General features: G+C 47.1%; 1 protein-coding gene across 1 annotated transcript in view; it reads left to right on the top strand.

The window, feature by feature from the left end:
- The window catches only part of MIPEP (mitochondrial intermediate peptidase), a 294,841-nt gene that overhangs the window by 179,489 nt on the left and 96,653 nt on the right, over window positions 1-18,699 (top strand). Inside the window, exons 14-15 of the mRNA XM_063951677.1 lie at window positions 12,147-12,256; window positions 16,643-16,717. Coding sequence (XP_063807747.1) covers window positions 12,147-12,256; window positions 16,643-16,717 — 185 coding nt within the window. The remainder of the gene's footprint in view (window positions 1-12,146; window positions 12,257-16,642; window positions 16,718-18,699) is intronic.

Raw genomic sequence — 18,699 nt, 5'->3', positions numbered from 1 at the left:
TGAAAAATGACGGGAGCTGATTGGCTATTACTTTATCTCCATCCATGCCATAGTACAAAGACACCCCAATTCTTTTGCAATGAAAAATACTATTCCTAAATACTTATTCTTCTAATGGTCTACTAAGATGCAAATGTCGGAAAAGTACAAAAGTGCGGGAATCTATTCCTGTGGCAGAGCGTCTGTCGTGCCAGTCTAAGGATAAGTGTATGAGGACACAGCTCTACCAGTCGCACATGAAATATGACATCATAGAATCGCAGCGCGCACTTATAGCGATCACACTTCTGTTTAGAGGTCACCACTTAATAATGTGTGAAGAAGGTGTGTTTGACATACCTATGTATGAATCCTGTGAATCCTGCGTGTGGAGAAAAAATATATAAAAAATAAAAAAATAGTTTTAACCTGAGTTAGTCAATTAATTTACTAGCTGCTGATACAGATCAAAATGTCTGAACAGGGAGGGAGACGATAACTTTTACATTTGTTCCCATGTACTTAGTTCCAGCAGCCTACACAGGACTTACATTACTAAGGCATATCTCCCATCTCTTAGTGCAGGTGACGCAGGACTTGCCGCGCCAGAAGGAGTGGGCATGGCCTCGGGTGGAGGGACGGGGCTTAGTGTCGCAACCCCCTTTTTCATCATTTTGGGTGCGTGCTTATCGCTCCCTGAGCAGCTGGGCAGCCCCCTGCTCACCTCCCTGTGCTGTAAGATGCCGTGTGCATGCGCACGGCATCTATTCAGTGATCACTGGCTGCTTTGCAGAGCAGCGGTGATCACTGACCCTTCCAATCTGCCTCCCCGTGCCCGTGGGACACTGTGACCACAGTTTCCAATAATGCAGCATAATCTGGAGATGCCACATAATCTATACACTGCATGTAAATAAGGATAAAACTTTGTGTTGGATAACCGTTACTAAGTTCACAGTAAAGTCTTAGTTTTACCTCTTATAATACCTATTGTGTGTTGGCCAGGCACACAACTTGATACTCATTTGACACAGCTTATGACCCTAAAGTGATCAGCATGCTCCTGAATGGCCCAAAAACAATGTGGCCTATAAAACTGATCAACTTCTAGTGGCTACCCTAGATTGATTCTCTGGTTTAATAAAGTCCTTTTTTATTCTATTCCCTACCCTGAGTCCTTCCCTTCCCTCCAAAAAAAAAAGATTTGTGACTTACTGTGCATTGAATAAATATGGAGATACTGTTCAAGAAAGTCACTGTAAAGACCATAAAACACTTAAATTTTACTCCTTGCACCAGTAAAACACTTCTGGTGGTGTTGCTATTTCCATCTCTCCTAGTAGAGCTTATTGCTCCCAATATACACAATTGTGTAAGGCAGATTTGTAACTACTACATAGTTACATTTTTTACTCTTAACTTGGGCAGAGCTGATTTATTTTATTTTTTTCCTCCCCCCTCATTAAAAAGACATGGGCCTTACACATGGCTATTCATTTATTCAAAGACTCCTGTCTACATCAGCTGTGTTTCAGATACCCCTCACTTGTAAAAATTGGGGTCCTACCTGTCCTTTTCTGAGTCCCATCGGAAAGAAGGTTCTTATTAATCTTATTAAATGATTCACATAAAAAAACAGTATTGACTTGGACACTACAAAAGTGCTGCAAGGGGTAGGATGGGGTGACAATTCTGCTGGACTGTGAAGCATACAGGACACTCTGCACCAGAGCTGTAACAAGACATTTTGGCGCCCTTTGGCAGAAAGTGAATTGGTGCTCCCCCCTCCTACATCCGAAAGAATGGACAGTGCGCACAGAAGGCGCGCTGCAAAAATTTAGGGGCATGGCTTCGTGGGGATCGGGAATGGCCACATAATAGTGCTAATTTATGTTACACCACACAGTAGTGTAGCTTATACACACTGCGCCCGGCAGAACCACCTACGCGCGCTGCGCCCGGCAGAACCACCTACGCGCGCTGCGCCCGGCAGAACCACCTACGCGCGCTGCGCCCGGCAGAACCACCTACGCGCGCTGCGCCCGGCAGAACCACCTACGCGCGCTGCGCCAGGCAGAGCACATTTCAATACAATAAAAAATAATACATCAGTTAATGTCATTTTGAAACCCAAATAATTATCCTGCTGCTAGCTAGGAGGACCCACTATGCAATGCTGCAGGCTGAGACTGCACAGTGAAACTTGCAGAAGTTTATGCTGCCAGGCTGAGGCTAGTAGTCTCGCATAGATTACAGGCTGCACAGCACATAAACATTGATCGCACCCCAGTGTGCCCCAGACGCTCCTCTTAGCCAATTACAGTCACATGCACAGCATTCTCAGACCTCCACCCTGCATCAGAGTTTGCAGGCAGCCCGCACCACGTGTTAGCATCATGCACCTGCCCAACACATGTAGCACTAAGCAGCCACCACACTCTGAGCTGGTAAACATTTAGTACTGAGTCACACCCACAGTGACCATTCCCCAGGAGCCGGTGTACTGACCGTCCACTCCCCATCCCCCCCTGCAGAAACCCCCCAGTCGGAATAGCCACAATCACCGCCCCCCTCCCCCCGCGAGACCACCCAGCTGCATTCACAGGCTACATGCAGCCACAATCCCCAACCCCTTATCTCTCTCCCCCCCCCCCCCCCCCGCGAGGCACCGCCAGCGGGAACTCTTAGCGCCGGTCACCGCAGGAAAACAGTCACCACAGCAGCAATGGCCACTGTCCCAACCACCCTCCCCTCAGAGACGCCTCACGGGTCTCTGCACTTCTTTAACACGCGTTACTGCCGCAGCTATATAATCTCCCCCTGCAGCACGCCGCAACCCGACTATCACACAGACATGTACTCTCCGGCACATAGCCGCGTCCACTTTACCAGGGAGTTGTGTGATGCCCGGGCCCAGCCCATGCGGTCACAGCCAGAGGTTATACAGCAGTGAGCACCCACCATCGCAGCTCCTCGCAGGAACCCTGAAGCGGTCATCCCAGTAAAAACAGCCACCTCTACATAGCCAGCCCCTCTTCCCCCAGAGATACCAGGTAAACCCCGGCTCACAGCAAGCGCAGCCACTGCAACGCCTGTTACCCGTCCCAGACAACACCTCGGGAACCTCCCTCATCAAGCCCAGCTTGTGTTTACACGCTTCACTTTGCCATCGCCAGCAACTCCCCCGACACTCGGCCACCACTCTCTTCACTCACCCGCCACGAGCACTTTCGTGGTGTAGGAGAGGCGCCAAAGAGGAGGGGAATGGCTCCACCTCCTTTGTTTATAACATGCAGCCAGGTCCAGCATTAATCAATCATACAAATACCGCCAGGGATTGGCTGCTGAGGAGCTGAGAAACTTGAGTCCCAGGGCTTCAAAATCGGGTAAAAAACGCGCTATGACGCGTTTTTGCAACCACTGTGCAGTCACTATTGGGACGAGACAAAGGCCTCCCTTATCACTGATAATGTATATCCTTTTTAATGCTGGAGCCTGTTGGCTGACGCATCTGGAGTTGAAATTGGTTATAATCTATCTGAAATAGTGTTGGTTACAGATGATATCCTCCTAATTAGAACACGTCTGTTAGATTCCCTACACAACTTGTTTTGTGAGTTGTCCAACTGTAGTATGTTGTCTGTACACAAAATAATCCAAATTCGGAAGCATTTCATCTTTAGCATCACATGGAAAACTATTGGAGCTCAACTTTCTGTTCTAGTGAAAACTAAAATAAATCCGATTCCTAGGACTTGTCATTGTGAATTATGACCATATATCACAGGCACATTATTAACCAAAGGAAAAATCAACTAAATGATATGATTTCTCTTTAAAACATTAGGGATGTACAAGAAATAATTCTTAAATAGTCTGTTTTTAACTAATATAGCAGGACATTTGGTTTAGTTTTATCACTATTCTAGAAGTGCTGTGAAGCCACCCAACGTAGCCTAACCATGTGTTGGGGCTAGATTTATGAAGCAGCCACCTCTTCTTGGTGGGGTTGAGTTGGAAATTTAAAGCATCAATAATAAGTTCAAAACATGCCGCACTTTGCACATAATATAATTGCTGCTTGACATTTCCATTGCTTTACATTTAATATTTAGTAATATTTTAAATTCCGGGGTCAAAACCCCAACAAACGGGGGCCTTCCAGAGTCGTCGCGTAGTAAATCTAGCTCTTAGATATTTTAATACAGGAGTACAGGGGAAGGCTGTATGGCATAGAAAGCTGTCCTTCCGCAGACTGACTCTCTAGTCTAGACCATAGGTTCTCAAACTCGGTCCTCAGGGCCCCACACGGTGCATGTTTTGCAGGTCTCCTCACAGAATCACAAGTGAAATAATTGGCTCTACCTGTGGACCTTTTAAAATGTGTCAGTGTGTAATTAATACACCTGTGCACCTGCTGGGTTACCTGCAAAACATGCAACGTGTGGGGTCCTGAGGACAGAGTTTGAGAACCTATGCTCTACTAGACCCATGTTATGTACGTTGTACAGATCTACAAGGTCTCTCTGTATGTGGAACTTGGAGAACACCCACCATCACTTGTTAGTATTCCGATCCTGCGATTTCTCCTGGAATTTCCCAATCATTTGACAGTCTCTAACAGGATGAGAACCTCCAATGTTTTGGGAATTTTACTGAACTAGTGAAAAGATTAGATCTACAAGCAGGACTGCCATCAGAATTTGAGGGGCCTGGGACAGAAAAAATATATGCCACATCTGCACTGCACATGGTTTTGCCCATTAGAGAGAAATGTTGTTCTGCAATCAACCTTGAATTAGGCCTCTTATCTAATAGCAGTTCTATTCATTGCAAATGCTGAGGGTCCAAATAACGCAGATGGGCTGCCAGGGCATACGCAGGTGTACCCAGAGATTGATAACCGCTGCTCTAAAAAAGGGTTACGGTCATTAGGTCGACCACTATTGGTCGACATGCATTATGTTGACATGGTCAATAGGTCGACATGTACTAGGTCGACACAAGTTTTTAACTTTTTTTTCTCTGACGTCCTAGTGGATGCTGGGAACTCCGAAAGGACCATGGGGAATAGCGGCTCCGCAGGAGACTGGGCACAACTAAAGAAAGCTTTTAGGTCACCTGGTGTGCACTGGCTCCTCCCACTATGACCCTCCTCCAAGCCTCAGTTAGATTTTGTGCCCGGCCGAGGTTGGATGCACACTAGGGGCTCTCCTGAGCTTCTAGAAAGAAAGTATATAATTAGGTTTTTTATTTTACAGTGAGACCTGCTGGCAACAGGCTCACTGCATCGAGGGACTAAGGGGAGAAGAAGCGAACCTACCTGCTTGCAGCTAGCTTGGGCTTCTTAGGCTACTGGACACCATTAGCTCCAGAGGGATCGACCGCATGGAACTGGCCTTGGTGTTCGGTCCCGGAGCCGCGCCGCCGTCCCCCTTACAGAGCCAGAAGCAAGAAGAGGTCCGGAAAATCGGCGGCAGAAGACATCAGTCTTCACCAAGGTAGCGCACAGCACTGCAGCTGTGCGCCATTGCTCCTCATACACACTTCATACTCCGGTCACTGAGGGTGCAGGGCGCTAGGGGGGGGGGGGCGCCCTGAGCAGCAATAAAAACACCTTGGCTGGCAAAAATACCACAATATATAGCCCTAGAGGCTATATATGTGGTAATTACCCCTGCCAGAATCCATAAAAAAGCGGGAGAATAGTCCGCGAAAAAGGGGCGGAGCTATCTCCTTCAGCACACTGGCGCCATTTTCTCTTCACAGTGCAACTGGAAGACAGCTCCCCAGGCTCTCCCCTGTAGTTTTCAGGCTCAAAGGGTTAAAAAGAGAGGGGGGGGCACTAAATTTAGGCGCAATATTGTATATACAAGCAGCTATTGGGAAAAATTGACTCAATATAGTGTTAATCCCTAAATTATATAGCGCTCTGGTGTGTGCTGGCATACTCTCTCTCTGTCTCCCCAAAGGGCTGTGTGGGGTCCTGTCCTCAGTCAGAGCATTCCCTGTGTGTGTGCGGTGTGTCGGTACGGCTGTGTCGACACGTTTGATGAGGAGGCTTATGTGATGGCAGAGCAGATGCCGGAAAATGGGATGTCGCCCCCTGTGGGCCGACACCAGAGTGGATGGATAGGTGGAAGGTATTAACCGACAGTGTCAACTCCTTACATAAAAGGCTGGATAACGTAACAGCTATGGGACAGCCGGCTTCTCAGCCCGCGCCTGCCCAGGCGTCTCAAAGGCCATCAGGGGCTCAAAAACGCCCGCTCCCTCAGATGGCAGACACAGATGTCGACACGGAGTCTGACTCCAGTGTCGACGAGGTTGAGACATATACACAATCCACTAGGAACATCCGTTACATGATCCCGGCAATAAAAAATGTGTTACACATTTCTGACATTAACCCAAGTACCACTAAAAAAGGGTTTTATGTTTGGGGAGAAAAAGCAGGCAGTGTTTTGTTCCCCCATCAAATGAGTGAATGAAGTGTGAAAAAGCGTGGGTTCCCCCGATAAGAAACTGGTAATTTCTAAAAAGTTACTGATGGCGTACCCTTTCCCGCCAGAGGATAAGTTACGCTGGGAGATATCCCCTAGGGTGGATAAGGCGCTCACACGTTTGTCAAAAAAGGTGGCACTGCCGTCTTAGGATACGGCCACTTGAAGGTACCTGCTGATAAAAAGCAGGAGGCTATCCTGTAGTCTGTATTTACACACTCAGGTACTAGACTGAGACCTGCAGATAGTGCTGCTGCAGCGTGGTCTGTAACCCTGTCAAACAGGGATACTATTTGGCGAACATAAGACGTCGTCTTATATATGAGGGATGCACAGAGGGATATTTTGCCGGCTGGCATCCAGAATTAATGCAATGTCCATTCTGTCAGGAGGTTATTAGAGACCCGACACTGGACAGGTGATGCTGACTTTAAAAGGCACATAGAGCCTTATAAGGGTGAGGAATTGTTTGGGGATGGTCTCTGGGACCTCGTATCCACAGCAACAGCTGGGAAGGAAAAATTTTTACCTCAGGTTTCCTCACAGCCTCAGAAAGCACTGTATTATCAGGTACAGTCCTTTCGGCTTCAGAAATGCAAGCGGGTAAAAGGCGCTTCCTTTCTGCACAGAGACGAGGGAAGAGGGAAAAAGCTGCACCAGTCAGCCAGTTCCCAGAATCAAAATTCTTCCCCCGCTTCCTCTGAGTCCACCGCATGACGGGGGGGCTCCACGGGCGTAGCCAGGTACGGTGGGGGGCCTCCTCAAAAATTTCAGCTATCAGTGGGCTCGCTCACAGGTGGATCCCTAGATCCTTCAAGTAGTATCTTAGGGGTACAAGCTGGAATTCGAGGCGTCTCCCCCCCCCCCCCCCCGCCGTTTCCTCAAATCTGCCTTGCCGACAACTCCCTCAGGCAGGGAGACTGTGCTAGAGGCAATTCACAAGCTGTATTCCCAGCAGGTGATAGTCAAGGTGCCCCTACTTCAACAAGGACGGGGTTACTATTCCACACTGTTTGTGGTACCGAAACCGGACGGTTCGGTGAGACCCATTTTATATTTGAAATCCTTGAACACATACATAAAAAAATTCAAGTTCAAGATGGAATCGCTCAGGGCGATTATTGCAAGCCTGGAGGAGGGGGATTACATGGTATCCCTGGACATCAAGGAGGCTTACCTACATGTCCCCATTTACCATCCTCACCAGGAGTACCTCAGATTTGTGGTACAGGATTGCCATTACCACGAGGGTCTTTACCAAGGTAATGGCAGAAATGATTATACTCCTTCGAGAAAGGAAGTTTTAATTATCCCGTACTTGGACGATCTCCTTATAAAGGCGAGGTCCAAGGAGCAGTTGTTGGTCGGAGTAGCACTATCTCGGGAAGTGCTACAACAGCACGGATGGATTCTATACATTCCAAAGTCACAGCTGGTTCCTACCACACGCCTACTGTTCCTGGAGATGGTTCTGGACACAGAACAGAAAAAAGTGTTTCTCCCGCAGGAGAAAGCCAAGGAGCTGTCATCTCTAGTCAGAGACCTCCTGAAACCAAAACAGGTATCGGTGCATCACTGCACACGAGTCCTGGTAAAAATGGTAGCTTCTTACGAAGCTAAATTCCATTCGGCAGGTTCCATGCAAGAACCTTTCAGTGGGACCTCTTGGACAAGTGGTCGGGATCGCATCTTCAGATGCATCGGCTGATAACCCTGTCTCCAAGGACCAGGGTATCTCTACTGTGGTGGCTGCAGAGTGCTCATCTTCAAGAGGGCCGCAGATTCCGCATACAGGACTGGGTCCTGGTAACCACGGATGCCAGCCTTCGAGGCTGGGGGGCAGTCACACAGGGAAGAAATTTCCAAGGACTTTGGTCAAGTCAGGAGTCGTCCCTACACATAAATATTCTGGAACTGAGGGCCATTTACAATGCCCTAAGTCTGGCAAGGCCTCTGCTTCAAAACCAGCCGGTACTGATCCAATCAGACAACATCACGGCAGTCGCCCATGTAAACCGACAGGGCGGCACAAGAAGCAGGATGGCGATGGCAGAAGCCACAAGGATTCTCAGATGGGCGGAAAATCACGTCTTAGCACTGTCAGCAGTGTTCATTCCGGGAGTGGACAACTGGGAAGCAGACTTCCTCAGCGGACACGACCTACACCCGGGAGAGTGGGGACTTCATCCAGAAGGCTTCCAACTGTTGGCAAACCGTTGGGAACCACAGGTGGACATGATGGCGTCCCGCCTAAACGAAAAACTAGAGAGATATTGCGCCAGGTCAAGGGACCCTCAGGCGATAGCTGTGGACGCTCTAGTGACACCGTGGGTATACCAGTCAGTTTATGTGTTCCCTCCTCTGCCTCTCATACCAAGGGTACTGAGAATAATAAGAAAACGAGGAGTAAGAACAATACTCGTGGTTCCGGATTGGCCAAGACGAGCGTGGTACCCGGAACTTCAAGAGATGATCTCAGAGGACCCATGGCCTCTGCCGCTCAGACAGGACCTGCTGCAGCAGGGGCCCTGTCTGTTCCAAGACTTACCGCGGCTGCGTTTGACGGCATGGCGGTTGAACGCCGGATCCTGAAGGAAAAGGGCATTCCGGAGGAAGTCATTCCTACGTTGATTACAGCCAGGAAAGATGTAACTGTAAAGCATTATCACCGCATATGGCGGAAATATGTTGCTTGGTGTGAGGCCAAAAAGGCCCCAACAGAGGAATTTCAACTGGGTCGATTTCTGCATTTCCTACAAGCAGGAGTGACTATGGGCCTGAAATTAGGCTCCATTAAGGTACAGATCTCGGCTCTGTCGATTTTCTTCCAGAAAGAACTAGCTTCACTACCTGAAGTTCAGACGTTTGTGAAAGGAGTGCTGCATATTCAGCCCCCGTTTGTGCCTCCAGTGGCACCTTGGGATCTCAACGTGGTGTTGAGTTTCTTAAAATCACATTGGTTTGAGCCACTTAAAACCGTGGATCTAAAATATCTCACATGGAAAGTGGTCATGTTATTGGCCTTGGCTTCAGCCAGGCGTGTGTCAGAATTGGCGGCTTTGTCATGTAAAAGCCCTTATCTGATTTTCCATATGGATAGGGCGGAATTGAGGACTCGTCCCCAGTTTCTCCCTAAGGTGGTATCAGCTTTTCACTTGAACCATCCTATTGTGGTGCCTGCGGCTACTAGGGGATTCCAAGTTGCTGGATGTAGTCAGGGCCTTGAAAATTTATGTTTCCAGGACGGCTAGTGTCAGGAAAATTGACTCGCTATTTATCCTGTATGCACCCAACAAGCTGGGTGCTCCTGCTTCTAAGCAGACTATTGCTCGCTGGATTTGTAGCACAATTCAGCTGGCGCATTCTGCGGCTGGACTGCCGCATCCTAAATCAGTAAAAGCCCATTCCACAAGGAAGGTGGGCTCATCTTGGGCGGCTGCCCGAGGGGTCTCTGCTTTACAACTTTGCCGAGCTGCTACTTGGTCAGGGGCAAACACGTTTGCAAAATTCTACAAATTTGATACCCTGGCTGAGGAGGACCTTGAGTTCTCTCATTCGGTGCTGCAGAGTCATCCGCACTCTCCCGCCCGTTTGGGAGCTTTGGTATAATCCCCATGGTCCTTTCGGAGTTCCCAGCATCCACTAGGACGTCAGAGAAAATAAGATTTTACTCACCGGTAAATCTATTTCTCGTAGTCCGTAGTGGATGCTGGGCGCCCGTCCCAAGTGCGGATTGTCTGCAATACTTGTACATAGTTATTGTTAACTAAAGGGTTATTGTTGAGCCATCTGTTGAGAGGCTCAGTTGTTTTCATACTGTTAAACTGGGTATGGTATCACGAGTTATACGGTGTGATTGGTGTGGCTGGTAAGAGTCTTACCCGGGATACAAAATCCTTCCTTATTATGTCAGCTCGTCCGGGCACAGTGTCCTAACTGAGGCTTGGAGGAGGGTCATAGTGGGAGGAGCCAGTGCACACCAGGTGACCTAAAAGCTTTCTTTAGTTGTGCCCAGTCTCCTGCGGAGCCGCTATTCCCCATGGTCCTTTCGGAGTTCCCAGCATCCACTACGGACTACGAGAAATAGATTTACCGGCGAGTAAAATCTTATTTTTTCCTTCGTTTTTTTAACTTTTTCATACTTTACAATCCACGTGGACTACAATTGGGAATGGTAACCTGTGCCGAGCGCAGCAGTAGCAGCGCGAGGCACCTTGCCCAAAACATGGCGAGCAAAGCGAGACATGTGAGGGGACACTGTGCACTCATTTGGGTTCCCGTCACTTTACGAAGAAAACGACAACGAAAACAGTAAAAATAAATAAAAAATCATGTCGACCTACTGCATGTCGACCAATAGTGGTCGACCTAATGACCCATGCCCCTAAAAAAATTATCTCTGGCTTGGCTTTTGGAATTAATGAACGGCTTGAAACCCTCTAACACAAGGAAGGCAATGTGTGGCACTCTAGCTGTCACAGTTTTGCTGTTAGTGTCAGGGCATGCTGGGATATGTAGTTTTACAGCAGTTGGATGGCTACACATTGCCTACCCCTGCCCTAACATTTACACGTTTTGCTATAAAGTTGTGTGCATGGTACTGTATAAGAGAAGACTGCTATTTAGCACAATGACAGTTTTCGCATTTCATGTCGGGCCAGTTTTACACTATCCTGCTGGTGTTTGCAAAGGGAGTGATAAGTCTGCCCCCGTCCAGCTGTGCAAATATTATTAGATTTTCTGTTTTTACAAATATGTATGAACATGTGATTTATTTTTTTCTGTATTTCCATTTAATAAGTTAAATGTTTATTTTTAGTAAGTGTCTTCAGGGCACCTTGGGTGTAAAGTCCTTGTGAATATTATATATATATATATATATATATATATATATATATATTTTTTTTTAACCCCAAGTTTAAATATTGTCTAACTTTGCTGTTATAGCATATGCCAGTGGTTCCCAAATGTTTTTGAGTCACAGCGCCCTAAAGCATCAGAATTTTTTTTTACAGCACCCCTAGGCCAAAAGTTTCTTAATGAAATTTAGAAAGAAATATTAAGTTAAGTCAATTGTGTTTATATGTCCTGCTTAGTTTCAGTTGTGTGGTGAGGGACAGGATTTGCTTCTGTTTGGCCACATATATTATGATTGGCAGCCACCAGCACTGGTTTTGCGTATTACATTGACCATAAATAATTTGAATTGGTCCTGGACCACCAACCCAGGGCGCCCCTGCAAGTGTCCCAAGGCACCCCAGGGAGCCACGGCACACAGTTTGAGAACCACTGGTGTATGCTACAGTGTGCATAAGTCGTGTATTGGTAAAATGGTGGACATTACATTTTACTAATCCGCTAGTTGTCAAAGGCACGATCATCATTAACCAGTAGATTGAAAGCCGCAATATAAATATTTGTTTAGCATTTAATACTATTATCATTTTTTTTAGTATGTTGAGACATTTTTTGTTAACTGTTAATATGTAACTGACTATTTGATCAGCCCACAAAAGCTGCTTCTGTTACAGATGACATAAAGTGCATTATTGTGCCGCCGATTCCTAGGCTGAGCCCGTCCTCTGTGTGATGACCTGTACACCTGAAACTGATGTCCTTTCCATTCATTCTTAATGAACCTTTTTCACACTTCCTGTTTTCTAGGTACCAGATGTGCCACTGATTTTGCTGAAGTCCCTTCTATACTCATGGAATATTTTGCCAGTGATTACCGGGTAGTAAACCAGTTTGCACGGCATTACCAGACTGGACAGGTAGCCATATCTTATGGCTTTATATGAATTTACAGTATAACGGATATGTGATGTTGCTTCTTGTGCTCTCTACATTAATCGGCATCCATCTCTGTAGTACCATGTGCCCCAGATGAGAGAGATGTTTTGTGAAAGGCAAACGTCATGGACATACAGCAGATGACCAGCTTGGAGCACCTCCACTGTAAACCATGCGTTAAGCTTGCATGAACGTGTCATTCTATGCTAAGTCAGTTAGGGGTGACAACGGTGTATGGTGAGATGGAGAGACTGAGGAATCTAAGCTAGTCAAGACAAAATATACTTTTTAAGATTACCAAGGCTTACATAGAAACATAGAATTTGACGGCAGATAAGAACCACTTGGCCCATCTAGTCTGCCCCCTTTTTTTTTTTTTTTTCTCCTTTAGGTAATCTCAACCCTTTTTGAACCTTAATTCTTTCTATTGACACCCAGTAGCATAGTTTGACTGGGTCCACTCCACCAACACTTTGGTAACCCATACCACTTGGTGGTGGTGGGGACAAATGAGCCCGTTGTAGACCCACCTTATGTTTACATCTTTAAAATGTCTGTTTAAATCTCAGCTTTTAATGTACTGCATTATATTTGTTTGTTAACACCTAATCCGGTTTCAGATTGTTCAGTGACACAAAGGGGTATATGCAATAGCGGGCGAAATCGCGGCAATTATCGCCGTTTTTTCAATTCGACCAAATTCGCCAGGTGAATTCCGGAAGGTGGCTTCCGGAATTCACCATATGCAATGAAAAACGGATTCGCCAGAGTCGCGGGCGAAAATCGGCCGATTTGGCGGATTTTGCCGCGATTTTAAAAAACGGGAAAAAACGGGGAAAAACCCGAAAAAAAAATGGCGTGGGGTCCCCCCTCCAAAGCATAACCAGCCTCGGGCTCATCGAGCTGGTCCTGGTTCTAAAAATGCAGGGGAAAAATCGGGCAGGGATCCCCCGTATTTTTAAAACCAGCACCGGGCTCTGCGCCTGATGCTGGTGCCAAAAATACGGGGGACAAAACGAGTAGGGGTCCCCCGTATTTTTAACACCAGCATCGGGCTCCACTAGCTGGACAGATAATGCCACAGCCGGGGGTCACTTTTATGCCGTGCCCTGCGGCCGTGGCATCAAATATCCAACTAGTCACCCCTGGCCGGGGTACCCTGGGGGAGTGGGGACCCCTTCAATCAAGGGGTCCCCCCCCCCAGCCACCCAAGGGCCAGGGGTGAAGCCCGAGGCTGTCCCCCCCCATCCAATGGGCTGCGGATGGGGGGGCTGATAGCCTTTGTGTTAAAAAAAAAGATATTGTTTTTTCCATTAGTACTACAAGTCCCAGCAAGCCTCCCCCGCAAGCTGGTACTTGGAGAACCACAAGTACCAGCATGCGGGAGAAAAACGGGCCCGCTGGTACCTGTAGTACTACTGGGAAAAAAATACCCAAATAAAAACAGGACACACACACCTTGATAGTAAAACTTTATTTCATACACCGACACACACATACTTACCTGTGTTGACACGCCGACTGCAACGATCTCCGACGATCCGAGGGTACCTGTCAAAAAATTATACTCACCTTCCAGCGTCCAGAGGTCCAGAGGTAAATCCACGTACTTTGTAAAAAAACAAACCGAACACCCGCTCCACCGGACTAATGAAAGGGGTCCAATGTTTTCACATTAGAATCCTTTCCCCGAATGCCGGGACATCACGTGACTCCTGTCACTGATGTCCCTTCAGCCAATCAGGAAGCGCTACTGCCGTGGCGCTCACCTGATTGGCTGGACGCCGTCTGCACTCTGACAGCGCCTCGCAAAGCCGCTCCATTACTTTCAATGGTGGGAACTTAGCGGCTAGCGGTGGGGTCACCCGCCGGTCAGCCGCTGACCGGCGGGTGACCTCACCGCTAGCCGCTAAGTTCCCACCATTGAATATAATGGAGGGAGCTGTGCGATGCGCTGTCACAGCGATCAGCCAATCAGGTGAGAGCAACGAAGTTGCGCTTCCTGATTGGCTTAGAGACCTGTCAGTGACAGCTGTCACTGACAGGTCTTATTCGTGGAAAGGTGTCCCATGTGTCAGCATGGGACCCCTTTCAGTCCGTTTTTGGTGCGGGTAAATGCGTTTTATTTTTTTGCCAAGTACGTGGATTTATCTCTGGACCCTGGTTAAGGTGAGTATATTGAACTTTGCTTTTCAGGTATCCGTGGATTCTACAGGGAGAAGAGGACCGATGTCGGCGTGTGAACATAGGTAAGTATGTGTGTGTCGGTAGTGTGAAATAAAGTTTTACTGTCGACGGTGTGTGTGTCCTGTTTTTATTTGGGTATTTTTTTTCCAGTAGTACTACAGGTACCAGCGGGCCCGTTTTTCTCCCGCATGCTGGTACTTGTGGTTCTCCAAGTACCAGCTTGCGGGGGAGGCTTGCTGGGACTTGTAGTACTAATGGAAAAAACAATATCTTTTTTTTTTATCACAAAGGCTATCAGCCCCCCCATCCGCAGCCCATTGGATGGGGGGGGACAGCCTCGGGCTTCACCCCTGGCCCTTGGGTGGCTGGGGGGGGGGGGACCCCTTGATTGAAGGGGTCCCCACTCCCCCAGGGTACCCCGGCCAGGGGTGACTAGTTGGATATTTGATGCCACGGCCGCAGGGCACGGCATAAAAGTGACCCCCGGCTGTGGCATTATCTGTCCAGCTAGTGGAGCCCGATGCTGGTGTTAAAAATACGGGGGACCCCTACTCGTTTTGTCCCCCGTATTTTTGGCACCAGCATCAGGCGCAGAGCCCGGTGCTGGTTTTAAAAATACGGGGGATCCCCTGTCAATTTTTTCCCCGCATTTTTAGAACCAGGACCAGCTCAATGAGCCCGAGGCTGGTTATGCTTTGGAGGGGGGACCCCACGCCATTTTTTTTCCTGATTTTACCGTTCCAGCAATAAAAAAAAAAAAAAAAAAAAAAAAAAATAACATTTTAAAAAATATATAAATAATATTTGTGCCTCCCCCCAAAAAAAAAAAAATACCTAATCCCTTCTAATATAAATAGATCTGCTATTCCCAAAAAAAAAAACTCAAAAAAAAACATGTTTAAAAATTTTTTATTTGTTTTCACCCTCCAAAGTGTGGCGGATTGAAAATGACGAATTTGCTGTCTAAAAGCACTGCTGTCGAATTTCCAAACTTGAATTGAATATGCTTTGGTCGAATTGCAGCACTTGTATCATTGCAGAAAAGTCGAATTTGCAAAAAGTCGAATTTTGAAGGTCCGTTTTTTGGTCGGAAAGCACTGAATTGCATAGGGGAATTTTTTTTTTGGTCGAAAATGACCCGAAATTCGCCAATTTCGGGAATTCGACCACAATTGCATATACCCCAAAGTATACGCTCAGCATAATTTCTGTTTTTCGACACATCGCTATCTGGTGTGTTCCCACTATAGCAAACTTTTATGTTTATTTAACTAGTAGTAATAGATTCGGTGCCAGTGGCTGCCAGATGTATGTTTGCCATATGATGCAAGTTGTACCGTACATTAAACATATCTTATATATATATATATATATATATATATATATATATATATATATATAATTTATTTTACATACAAGAATGGGGTTCCATTGTTGAATTCGGTGGTTTTATCCACATGGTTGCTGGTGATAAGTACATACTTCTGCATCACATATTTGTAAAGTAATAAATGCTGGTCAGAAGCTGCAACACTAGAAACTCTGATTGAATTGAGTTAGGAAACAGTGTTGCTCCTCTGTCCACCACCTGGCTGCCAGCTGTTACCATACACAGAGACGCTCCACCTATAGGGTATGTTACTAGCAGCTATGCTGAATAAAACTAGAGGATAAAACACATTTATGGATTAATTTTAAAATAAATGCTCAATGAACAGCGCACAATCATGAAAGCCTTACCTGGTGTAACCTTAGTTTATAGGGTAAGCGATGGCAGGATTGCAGATTGATAGTTTACAATAGTTACATCCTGCATTGGGCAGCAATACAACTGTACAAAACAATGTACTGTACATGGCTATAAAGGTAAAGTGTGATGGGGTTATTATGTTTTATTTATTAAGACTAAGGGGGACATTTACTAAGCAGTGATAAGAGTGGAGAAGTGAGCCAGTGGAGAAGTTGCTCCATCAACCAATCAGCAGCTCTGTATAATTTTATAGTATGCAAATTATAGATGTTACTTCAGTGCTGATTGGTTGCCATGGGTAACTTCTCCACTGGCTCACTTCTCCGCTCTTATCACTGCTTAGTAAATGTCCCCCTAAGTACCTGTATCTAAACTATGTTTTAAGTGATGTTTTAAGTCATTGTTTTGATGTTCTGCTCTACTTTTATAGTCGTTGCCCAAACCTATGATTTCCCGCCTCTGTGAGTCCAAAAAAGTGGGGGCCGCTTCAGACATGCAGCTCCAGGTAAGCGAATCAGTCCCTGTACCGGGTGAGCTTACCTCGTGTACATTAAGTAATGGGGATGGTGTGAGTAGCTTTTTATGCAGCTTAGTGAACTTGTGATGTTTGTATCCTCAGGCTGTGTGCCTCTGCCCTACAGCCACTGTGCTCCGATACATTGTGCCACTCCTCCCACCGTTACACTGTCATTTCTCTGACGTCCTAAGTGGATGCTGGGGACTCCGTAAGGACCATGGGGAATAGCGGCTCCGCAGGAGACAGGGCACAAAAGTAAAAGCTTTAGGATCAGGTGGTGTGCACTGGCTCCTCCCCCTATGACCCTCCTCCAAGCCTCAGTTAGGTTTTTGTGCCCGGCCGAGAAGGGTGCAATCTAGGTGGCTCTCCTAAAGAGCTGCTTAGAGTAAAAGTTTTGTTAGGTTTTTTATTTTCAGTGAGTCCTGCTGGCAACAGGCTCACTGCAACAAGGGACTTAGGGGAGAAGAAGTGAACTCACCTGCGTGCAGGATGGATTGGCTTCTTAGGCTACTGGACACTAGCTCCAGAGGGACGATCACAGGTACAGCCTGGATGGGTCACCGGAGCCGCGCCGCCGACCCCCTTGCAGATGCTGAAGAGAGAAGAGGTCCAGAAATCGGCGGCTGAAGACTTCCCAGTCTTCTTAAGGTAGCGCACAGCACGGCAGCTGTGCGCCATTGCTCTCAGCACACTTCACACCAACGGTCACTGAGGGTGCAGGGCGCTGGGGGGGCGCCCTGGGCAGCAATGAAAGTACCTATGCTGGCTAAAAATACATCACATATAGCCTCTGGGGCTATATGGATGTATTTAACCCCTGCCAGGTTGTCAGAAAAACAAGAGAAGAAGCCCGCCGAAAAGGGGGCGGGGCCTATTCTCCTCAGCACACAGCGCCATTTTCCTACACAGCTCCGCTGCTAGGAAGGCTCCCAGGCTCTCCCCTGCACTGCACTACAGAAACAGGGTTAAAACAGAGAGGGGGGGCATTTTGTGTGGCGATATTATAATATATTAAGATGCTATAAGGGAAAACACTTATATAAGGTTGTCCCTGTATAATTATAGCGTTTTGGTGTGTGCTGGCAAACTCTCCCTCTGTCTCCCCAAAGGGCTAGTGGGGTCCTGTCCTCTATCAGAGCATTCCCTGTGTGTGTGCTGTGTGTCGGTACGTGTGTATCGACATGTATGAGGACGATGTTGGTGAGGAGGCGGAGCAATTGCCTGTAATGGTGATGTCACTCTCTAGGGAGTCGACACCGGAATGGATGGCTTATTTAGGGAATTACGTGATAATGTCAACACGCTGCAAGGTCGGTTGACGACATGAGACGGCCGGCAAACCAATTAGTACCTGTCCAGGCGTCTCAAACACCGTCAGGGGCTTTAAAACGCCCATTACCTCAGTCGGTCGACACAGACACGGACACTGACTCCAGTGTCGACGGTGAAGAAACAAACGTATTTTCCATTAGGGCCACACGTTACATGTTAAGGGCAATGAAGGAGGTGTTACATATTTCTGATACTACAAGTACCACAAAAAAAGGTATTATGTGGGGTGTGAAAAAAACTACCTGTAGTTTTTCCTGAATCAGATAAACTAAATGAAGTGTGTGATGATGCGTGGGTTTCCCCCGATAGAAAATTATTGGCGTTATACCCTTTCCCGCCAGCAGTTAGGGCGCGTTGGGAAACACCCCCTAGGGTGGATAAGGCGCTCACACGCTTATCAAAACAAGTGGCGTTACCGTCTCCAGATACGGCCGCCCTCAAGGAGCCAGCTGATAGGAGGCTGGAAAATATCCTAAAAAGTATATACACACATACTGGTGTTATACTGCGACCAGCGATCGCCTCAGCCTGGATGTGCAGCGCTGGGGTGGCTTGGTCGGATTCCCTGACTGAAAATATTGATACACTTGACAGGGACAGTATTTTATTGACTATAGAGCATTTAAAAGATGCATTTC

This window comes from Pseudophryne corroboree, chromosome 2 (assembly GCF_028390025.1).
Source record: "Pseudophryne corroboree isolate aPseCor3 chromosome 2, aPseCor3.hap2, whole genome shotgun sequence".
NCBI classification, from domain to species: Eukaryota; Metazoa; Chordata; class Amphibia; order Anura; family Myobatrachidae; genus Pseudophryne; species Pseudophryne corroboree.
This window is presented reverse-complemented; position numbering and strand designations above follow the sequence as displayed.